General features: G+C 51.5%; 1 protein-coding gene across 1 annotated transcript; it reads left to right on the top strand.

Annotated features, from left to right (window-relative positions):
* The first annotated feature begins 1,855 nt into the window (after positions 1 to 1,855).
* Prdm13 (PR/SET domain 13) lies at positions 1,856 to 9,272 on the top strand. The gene is given in 5 exon segments (XM_036177578.1): positions 1,856 to 1,916; positions 1,919 to 2,142; positions 3,693 to 3,824; positions 4,150 to 4,270; positions 7,564 to 9,272. Coding segments are annotated over 5 exon segments (2,247 nt in total).
* Positions 9,273 to 9,711: the final 439 nt, after the last annotated feature.

Below are 9,711 nucleotides of genomic sequence, written 5' to 3'. Positions count from 1 at the left end.
CCCCCAAAGAAGCAACTGAAAGGTTGAGTGTGAATCTGAGAGTTTGTCGTCTTAGAAAATAGTTCCAGGCAGGGTGCACAGTCGCATAGGCATGGCTGCTCAAAGTCCACCAAGAGGCTTCCCGGTGTCCCAAGCAGGCACAGCTCCACCAGTCAGTCTTCTTTGTGTCTTGTCTTGGTTTGCTTAGACTTGAGACCTTTGACCTGGCCTGACTTTTTCCCTTGCTGCACTCAGCGAAGTTTGTGGGTTCCTTAGTGCCACTGCTACTCACTTTCCCAACAAACTGGGGTGTGTAGTGGAAAGGGAGGCAAGGGACCCTTTGTACCCGGCGGTCCCACTTTACAGATCTGGAGACCGAGGCTCCAAGTAATTCATGGAAGGAAGGTGTCTTGGGTCTTGAGTTAGTTTTCTGGTCCTGCCTAAGGCTGTGAATACAAGTTTCCAACAGAGGGCAGTTTAGGAAGCAACTTTAAGGGCCCTCTTCGAGTGTCCGGACATCCTGTTCGCCAGAGCCACTCCTGATCCAGGCCGACATAACTGAGTCTTCTTGGGCAAGGCCACAGGAAAGATCCAGCGGGCGAGCGCGCTGCTCAGGGACCTCTGTTCTATTTTCTGTGATGGGGTGGGGGTGGGGATGGGGTGGGAGTGAGGACACATCATTGGAGCCTCTGCAGGAGGTTTCTGGTGGCTCCAGTGATGGCAGTGGGATGTGGGGAAAGGTGCGCAGAGTTGATCTTAATGCCTACTATGGCTCCCCCTCCTCTCCCTGTTGAGAGATTGCGATATTTTCGTCGTTGTTGTTTGCTTTAAAAATAAGTAAAAATCTAGCCTTTTGGTTCTGGAGAAGTTAGTGTCAGTACTTTCTCCCGGTTTTAAGCTTAAAAGCAAAACAAGGTTTAAATTGATGAGTTGCTTGTTGTGTGTGTGTGTGTGTGTGTGTGTGTGTGTGTGTGTGTGTGTGATTAACAACCCTGCAGAGAACTTCCCTCTCTTCAGGGCTGCAGCTCGATCCACAGAACAGATCTCCTATGAAGCTCGTGGCTTTGTGGCTGTTTCCTACCCTCAGAGAAAGTGCGGGCCCTGAGTGCGACCAGGAGCAGTGATGCTCAGCTGGCTTCGCTCTCTCAGATTGTTCCAGTGGGTTCATATTTTGGGGGCAAATCGGGGTAGAGGGAACAACTAAAGCGGTTGGTTCTAAATGGTGGACTGGCCTGAACCCAATCCCCAAAATGGTACTATGGTCGTTATTTTAAAAGTGTAGGTATTTTCTGGTGTTTTCCCATCAAGTACCTGCCTAATTTCTGTATGGCACACGCCAGAAATCAATAGAAGTTAACAAGTCCTCCAAACAGTCTCCGTCTCTTTGTTTAATCTCCTTTACAATAAAGCCAAGGGGAGAGAATTAAGAATCTTTGAAGTAGGCCAAGACTCAAAGGAATCAGCCAAGTAGACTTAAAGTAGTCACTTATTTCCCAAAACTGGTTTGTCGGCGAACAATAAAAGGAAGTAAAATTTATGGAGAAATTATACAGTGGATTTGTCACTTAAAATATCGTAACTGTCTCAGGGACAATACCCCATGCTGAGGATTAATGGTCCCGCCGGACCTTTGATTCACCAGCGCCTTTTCTTCGCCCTTGACAAATTGGATTTTTAGGAATGGGAAGGTCGCCTGGACCATTGTGTGCTAGCCATTCAGAGGCCTCGATTATGCAGGGGGCTGAGGGAACCACTCCATGTGACCCTCTCGGGTGGGACTCTGCAGCTGCTTCACAGCACAACTCTCTCACCAAACTCCGCGCCCTTGCGCTCGCAGTGCCAAAAGGCGCCCGCCCAGATTGAAAAGGCGCAGTGCATGCCCGCCCGCGTCACTCCGCGGGCAGAAGACGCACGTCGGGGTGCGGCTCCTTCATCGCGTGAGGCTGCTCCTGGTTCTGTCACTCGCTCCTCGCGGAGAACCCCGAGAGCCCCAGCGCCTGCCTGACGGCGGCGGCAACAATGCAAGGAACTTCCCGCACTCCGGCCACCAGCGTGAATGCTGACTGCTGCATCCCGGCTGGCTTGCGCCTGGGGCCCGTGCCTGGCACCTTCAAGCTGGGCAAGTACCTGTCAGATCGCAGGGAACCAGGGCCCAAGAAAAAGGTACTGGGCCATTCTGGATCTCCGTTCCTTGCTCTGATCCAGGAAAGGGATGGAGAGGAAAAGCGGAGAAAAGGGACACCTGCTAATTCTGCAGAGTAGAATTATCCGATTATCCTTAGAATGTCTCATAATTGAGCTGGACGTGGGGTGGGCTGAAGGGAGGGCTGGAGCTGAACGGGAACAAACTCTAGTTCTGTAAGCCAGGGTCTATAGGTATGGGGCGGGGGCTGTGGGAAATGATAATTTCCCCAGCGCTCTGGGGTGTCCTCAGCAAGGTGATGAAGGTTCCTAATTCCCACCTCCGCACCTTGCTTCTCTCGGCAAACTGTACCCTTTCCCCTGGAGGCATCGGGTGGGAAAGACTTTCCCCCAGTTTTGTTTACTAGTTTGAGGTTTAAATTTTGTTTTAAACAAGTTAATCCCATTTTACCGAGGAGATAGTTCTTGTGAGGCTCTTAGTTCTTGGAATATACCAAGCCCCCATTTGCTTGTAGGTTTGGGTAGGAAATGGAGAGAGGATGAGCCAGGTGGTGATTAATTTTGATGCCAGTTGTGGAGCCCCACCCTCTAGGGGACACCCAGTTGGGAACCTTGCAGCTAGCTCTCAGAGTCTGAGATCCCAGCCGAGAGGCGTCAGGGACAACTCTCCAACCCCCCCTCCCCCCCATACACACACCGCGTCTTCATTCTTGACTAGGGGGGGGGGAATTTAAAGGCTCTTGCCCGCAAAGGGTGTGGGTGAGGGTGCCTTCGAAGTCAAAGACTGGCAGGCAGCAGCCGGGGAGATTAAGTGAAAAGGTTGTTTAAAAAGGAAAGACTTTGGCTTTAGCAGACGCCTAGAGCTTTCGTGTACCCGTGTCCGAAGAGCAGGACCTGCATCTTCCTTCCCCTTGGTGCTAGAAAGCTTCTTGTCTCTCATTACGGTCTACACCCGGATTTGTAGCTAACCACGCCTCTCTCTTTAAACGCAATTTAATTGCATTTAAATGGCCTGCTAGCTGCAGGCAAAATTTCTCTGGGCTGGCTTTGTTCTGAGCATTTCACCACGGAGTTCACTTGCACCGACCAGCGAGCAGTACTAGAGAGCTGGGAGGCTGAGGAACAGAGTAGGAGGACTGCACCAGGCTTCAGGACCCGCTGGAACTTGAAACCACTTTTATCGGGGTGTCAAGGATCCCAGAACTGCACGTGGGGGAGAGATGGGGAGTGTTTTTCAACCAGGAGCTCTGTCCAGGAGCTCTGAGAGAATGCCTTTTCCAGCTGATGTTTCCAAGGTGTGTGTGTGTGTGTGTGTGTGTGTGTGTGTGTGTGTGTGTGTGTGTAGTGGTGGTGGTGGTGATGGTTGTGGTGCTGTCTACCACTCAGCCTCCCTTATTTTCTCCATCCTCTAAATTGGGACCCTAAGGAATTATTCTCCCAGCAGCTCATAGAGGTTGGGTCAAAGAGAACACAACCATTTTTCTGAGTTGGGTGGGGTGGAGGAGAATCTTGCCTCTGGGTTGTGAGCCTGGCTGTGGCATGTAGGGGAATGACCACTGCTTGTATTGCAGGTGCGCATAGTGAGAGGGGAGCTGGTGGACGAGTCAGGGGGCTCCCCTCTGGAGTGGATAGGCTTAATCCGGGCAGCCAGGAACTCTCAGGAACAGACCCTGGAAGCTATTGCAGACCTACCAGGAGGACAGGTACCATCAGTGCCCCTTACCCTTGTCAACTGCAATTCCATGTACAAACAGTCCCTAAAGCAGCCGGGCATTTGTAAGCAAATAACTTTGAAAGGGCAAGAGTTCTTGCTTTAAATGTGCCAATGACCCTGTAAGGAAGATACCTTTGTTTTGCCATTTAAAGGGTGAAGGATGAGATTCAAAGCTATTCAGTAGCTTTCTCCAGGGTCACAATGTCAGCATTTGAACCCTTATTCTCAAACACCAGGAAATAATAACGAACATTGTTGTTGTTATCATCATCATCATCATCATCATCATCATCATCATCATTGTTGCATCCTAGATCTTCTATCGAGCATTGCGAGACGTCCAGCCCGGGGAAGAGCTGACTGTATGGTATTCTAACTCCTTGGCTCAGTGGTTTGACATCCCTACAACTGCGACACCAACTCATGACGAGAAAGGTACTGCCTCTGAGAAGGTCTCCCCAGCAGTGAGGGTGAGCAAGAGTCGAGTCCAACTCTTCTCCTGGGCAGTGGGAGGTGATCCTGGACCTGAAGAACCTTTCTGTTCAGCTCTATGCAAACTGAACTCATGCCCTACACAGGCAGAGAGGGAACTGATGCCTTAAAACCATTAGCAAATGGTAACTAAAGGGGTCCTAATGACAGAGGAATACTCCTTATGAAGTTCACGGTTTATTTCTTTCCCATTGCATGCCCCTGAATGACAAGTATTTACTTAAGGAAGAACCAATAAGGGAGACTTAATGTGCTACAACAATCACATCTTGAGTTCTAGAAACCCAAGCTTAAACCTAGACTACATTTTAAAAGGTGCAAGAGTGCTCTTCCTCTGTTAGTTTTTCAGGAGAGCAATGTATTTGACAGCATTTTAGAAGCATTATGATACTTATAGCTGGTCCCTTGGCAGGTACTAAACTCTTTCCTTAAAACAGTATTTATTCATTTCCCCCTACTAAGTCTATTTAAACTGAATCTGGGATGCATCCCAGTTTCTTCTCAGATTTATTTGATTCCTTCCAAGCCTAGAGCCAATTCATGCAAATTCAGGGGCATCAACTAAAGAGGAACACATATCAAGCCCTCCACATAGCACTGAGGGACATTTCCTGGGGGAGCAGGCTGGGAGGTGCTAAAACAGTTAATGACTTGAGACTCCCTTTTCATCCTTCATAAGGCTTCCCAGCCCCCACCCCAATTAGCTTGTTTTAGCTTGTTCATAATTTCTCCCAAGAAATTTATTTTTAGCCAAAAAAAAAAAAAAAAAAAAAAGTGTTCCAAAATATTTTAACACATTTGCCTCTGGAAACTGCAGCCCACTGCATCCATTTAGAAACAGGTAAATATTGATAAAAGTGTGATAATTAGGAAACACTTTATGAGCTGGACAGGGTATTTAGAGAAATGAATCATTTCACTTCAAAGTACCACTGTCTTCTGTACATCAATTCTATTTGTTTTTAAATAGATTGGTATGCCCAATAGTCATAAGAATTATCCTAATATAGTTTGTTCCTTGAACCACATTATCAGAACCTTTTGTCAAGTTCTTCTAGTAATAAGTACAGCTGCCTCATAGGGGAAGTCTCAGACCTGTCACCCTGCAACAAATTGTACCGGCCACTCTACGCAGAACGTTTTCCCACAGGGATAACCAAACAGAAAAACTACCTGTTTAACCAGTGTATTTTATTTCAGCCAACTGGTTTTTATAAATGCCACATGGCAACTGATAATAAAAAGAAATCCATCATTTTGCTGTTGGGGAAGGTTAGAGGCTGTTTTGAACCTGACATTTCTAGATTGGGCATGTCTGAAATCTTTAAAGATACTTGAGGGGAGGGACAAAGTCATTTATGAAGAGTGTTTGACTCTCTTGGCAAGAGTTGAACCTTAGGGTCTGCAGAACCTGTTGATGAAGATAAGCTGAACAAGTGATGTGTAGAATAACACACACACACACACACACACACACACACACAAACACACACACTTGCCTTAAGTTTTGGGAAGAGAGAGAAATAAGTAGGGATAACATCTCTTTTTATAATACTGGCTAACTTCAGTTAGTTTCAATTTCATAGAAAGATTGAGTTACTGCCCCTTCGTTTGAAGAACAAAGTGTTCTTGGCTTTGCATTGCCGAAGTCATTCTGGAACAGACTGAAAACTCTGGAGAGCTGCAAAGGGGCCTCTGAACTACAGACACTCCAAGAAAACCAAGAGGGCAACTTCCTCTTTTCCCAAGAGTTGTTTTACATAGATGCTTTACATGGGCAGCAGGATATTGAGATGCTCTTGTGTAAGTCTTTGATAAACAACTGGAATATTATAACACCCCCCCCCCCCACTTCTCCCAGCTCTCCTTTGACCTCTACTGGAATAAACTGCTCTCCTTTGAGACCGGCTCAGCTCTGGCTGGCCTGGAACTTACTATGTAGGCCAAGGTGGCCTCAAACTCACAAAGTTCTGCCTGCTTCTGCTTTCCAAGTGCAGGAATTAAAGGTATATGCCACCATGACAAGCTCCATAGTAATGTTTTAAAAGTGGGAGCCGAGAATGTAACTTTTCTAAGAAATCTTAAGAGACCTACAGTGTACTTTGGGATTTCTCACAGTCATCTTTAGTTTTTATCAATCAATCACTTAAAAAACCATTTGCATTTGTATGCACAGCAGGACATAGAAATCAGTTCCTAGTTCCTAGCACCTGATTACGAGTTAGTTACCTCACACACCTGTCTCAGGATTGTGTTCAAAGACGCTAGCAAGTTAAGACAGTAAGAGACAGAAAGAATTGACAACACACAAGCACACCACTCATGGTAGAGAACTCTGCACTTTTAAAAGCAGAGTACCGTTCTCAGTTCTCTGTATTTATTAAATGAAATATATCTCGCTCAAGTGCTTTTCTAAGCTTGCGTCCGCGCACCTGTCTATCTAGGAGTCTATTAACCGCCAGGTAGAACTGGTAAGACCACGCTATACCATCCTTCTCAGAATATAATCATCCATCCTAGAATCTCAGGAAGTCGCACTTTTTTCTTCAGTCCAATCGAAATAAGGATGCAAATAGTTTTGAAGAATAGCAAATCACAATCCTTATGTGGGGATTCATTTGGCCACGCTCCAGGAAAACCTCAGGCAAGTGTTTAAGTCTGGGAGGGGGTAGAAAGGGCACAGAGCCGACACAAAAGACATTGTTATATGAAAAGGAATGATTACATATGGCCCATACATACAGGATATTGTCTCGCCTGGTAATGAGGCGCTCACGACTATTAGATTGGCCTTTGTTCAGTTTATCCAAACTCCTTGACATACGCCACCTATTCTGAAAACGCCAACAGATGGGCGCAGGCACAGCACAGTCTCAACACTTGATTTAAGGCAACAGCTGCTCTCTGCTCTTCCCGGTCAGCCTTCCTGAGCCCCGCTCTTCCAAAGGAGATTTACTAGGGGCGCTTGGAGGAAGTCTTCATCGGAAAGGCCCAGGTCGCCTGTTTTGCTGTTTGAGTAGGCCTTTGAGGATGGAGGTGACAAGGGTTGGCCATTTACAAGCCTTGGGAGGGTCTTGATAGGGTTACAAACTTTATCTCTCAGCCCTAAGACATCCACCCCCCTCCCGCTTCTGCAACACCGCGGGTCAAAATCTGAGCTTTGCCTGGTGCGCTGGCGCTTTCCTTTGGGCTCCTTGGCTTCTCACCGAATTACTCTCCCACTCTCTCTTGCCCAGGGGAGGAGCGCTACATCTGCTGGTACTGCTGGAGGACGTTTAGATACCCTAACAGTCTCAAGGCACACCTGCGTTTCCACTGCGTGCTCAGCGGCGGAGGGGGCCGCGCCTTCCTGCATCAGGAGCACGCGGCCAGGCCAGGCGCTGGCCCAGGGGCAGAAGGCTTTGGCTTCCCTCCGAAGCCCATTGCTCCGGACTTGACCGCGCCCGTCCAGCCAGGCGCTTTGCGGCCCCAAACACAGGCCACTCAACTCGCCCAGGCCTGCGGGGCGCGGGAGAGCATCAAGCGTGAGGTTTCCTTGGCGCCCCCGGCCACCTCAGCGTCCCCGGGCAAGTGGGGGACTCCCAGGAAGGGCAAGGAGCCGCCAGATCGCTCCCTGGACGCCAGCGGGGCGACCCGCGCACACAGTCACTTCCTGGGCATCGTAGGCGGCTCCCCAGCGGCCGGCAGCGGCCTGGCGTTCTACCCCGGCGTGCGCTCGGCTTTCAAACCCGCTGGCCTGACCCGGGCAGCCGCGCAGGGCGACCCCTACCGGGAAGAGGGCGGCGGCAAGGGACCCGGCCTGGCATTAGGCCGGCTGCTGGGTGGGGGCCGGGCCGGCGGGCGCCCCAGCAGTGGGGAGAGCCCGGTTGGCCACCACCATCACCACCACCACGCTCACCACCACCACCACCACCCCAAGTGCCTGCTCGCGGGGGAGCCGCCGCCCCCGGGCTTGGCGTGTCCAGGGACCCTGCGCGCCTTCCCCCTGCTCGCTGGCCACACGGAGGAGGTGTCGGCCTTCAAGCACGTGGAGCGCGCCCCGCCCGCCGCTGGGCCGCTGCCCGCCGCGCGCTACGCTGCTCTCCCAGCACCGGGGCTCCCCCTGGAGCGGTGCGCGCTGCCGCCCCTCGACGCCGCCGGAGGGCTCAAAGGCTACTCCAGCGGCGAGTGCAGCCCGCTGCCCGCGGTCATGCCAGCCTTCACGGTGTACAGCGGAGACCTGCTCTACGGTCCCCCGGCCGCCTATTACCCGCTCAAGCTGCACTTGGGCGGGCTGCTCAAATACCCGGAGTCCATCTCCTATTTGAGCGGGCCCGCGGCAGCGGCGGCGGCGGCGGCAGCGGCGGCGGCGATCGGCCCGGCCGAGCTGGGCTCCCTGGCCAGCATCGACCGCGAGATCGCCATGCACACGCAGCAGCTGTCCGAGATGGCTGCCGGAAAGGGTCGTGGCCGCCTGGACTCCGGGACGCTGCCTCCGGCCGTAGTGGCGGCAGCAGGCAGCGGCGGCGGGGGCGCAGCAGGCAAGCCCAAGACCGGCCACTTGTGCCTCTACTGCGGCAAGCTGTACTCGCGCAAGTATGGGCTCAAGATCCACATGCGGACGCACACGGGCTACAAGCCGCTCAAGTGCAAAGTGTGCTTGCGGCCCTTCGGGGACCCCAGCAATCTCAACAAGCACATCCGACTGCACGCGGAGGGCAACACGCCCTATCGCTGCGAGTTCTGCGGCAAGGTGCTGGTGCGCCGCCGGGACCTGGAGCGTCACGTCAAGTCCCGCCACCCCGGCCAGAGTCTGCTGGCCAAGGCGGGCGACGGCCCCGGCGCGGAGCCGGGCTATGCCCTGGAGCCTGGGGATCCCAAGAGCGAGGACAGTGATGTGGACGTCTGCTTCACGGACGACCAGAGCGACCCTGAGGCTGGGGGCCGAGGCGAGCGCGACTCCTAACGCTTCCGAGGAAGGGGAAGGGGCGTGGACAGAGTAGAGGGAGATGGTGACAAGAAAGACTTGGTTGATCTGGTGTCGTTCCTCTGAGGAGGGGGACGGATTTGGAACAGTGAGCCTCTCCAGTTCTGGAGTGGAACAACGGTTCAGGATGGGTTGAACAACAGCCAGGGAACAGCCCACAGGGCGTGGGTCTCCACAATTCAGGCCTCTAAACTCTGGCATAGCCCCTCTCCCGGCAGGCTTTCTGGTCTTGAGGTTCAGGATCACACCAATATAAGCATCTCAGTGCCCTCAAAGGTGATGATTTTTAACTGCCACGCGTTTAAAAAACGTTCTTTTCTGTGGAGGAAGTCGTGCCTTTTGAAAAGATGTTTCGCGTGAATTTTATGTTAGCATTTCACTGCGTAGGCAAAACAGTAGATGTGACACCCACATACTT

Source organism: Onychomys torridus, chromosome 2 (genome assembly GCF_903995425.1).
Source record: "Onychomys torridus chromosome 2, mOncTor1.1, whole genome shotgun sequence".
Classification (NCBI taxonomy): domain Eukaryota; kingdom Metazoa; phylum Chordata; class Mammalia; order Rodentia; family Cricetidae; genus Onychomys; species Onychomys torridus.
Note: the sequence above shows the minus strand (reverse complement) of the source record. Positions and strands in the feature narration are given on the sequence as shown.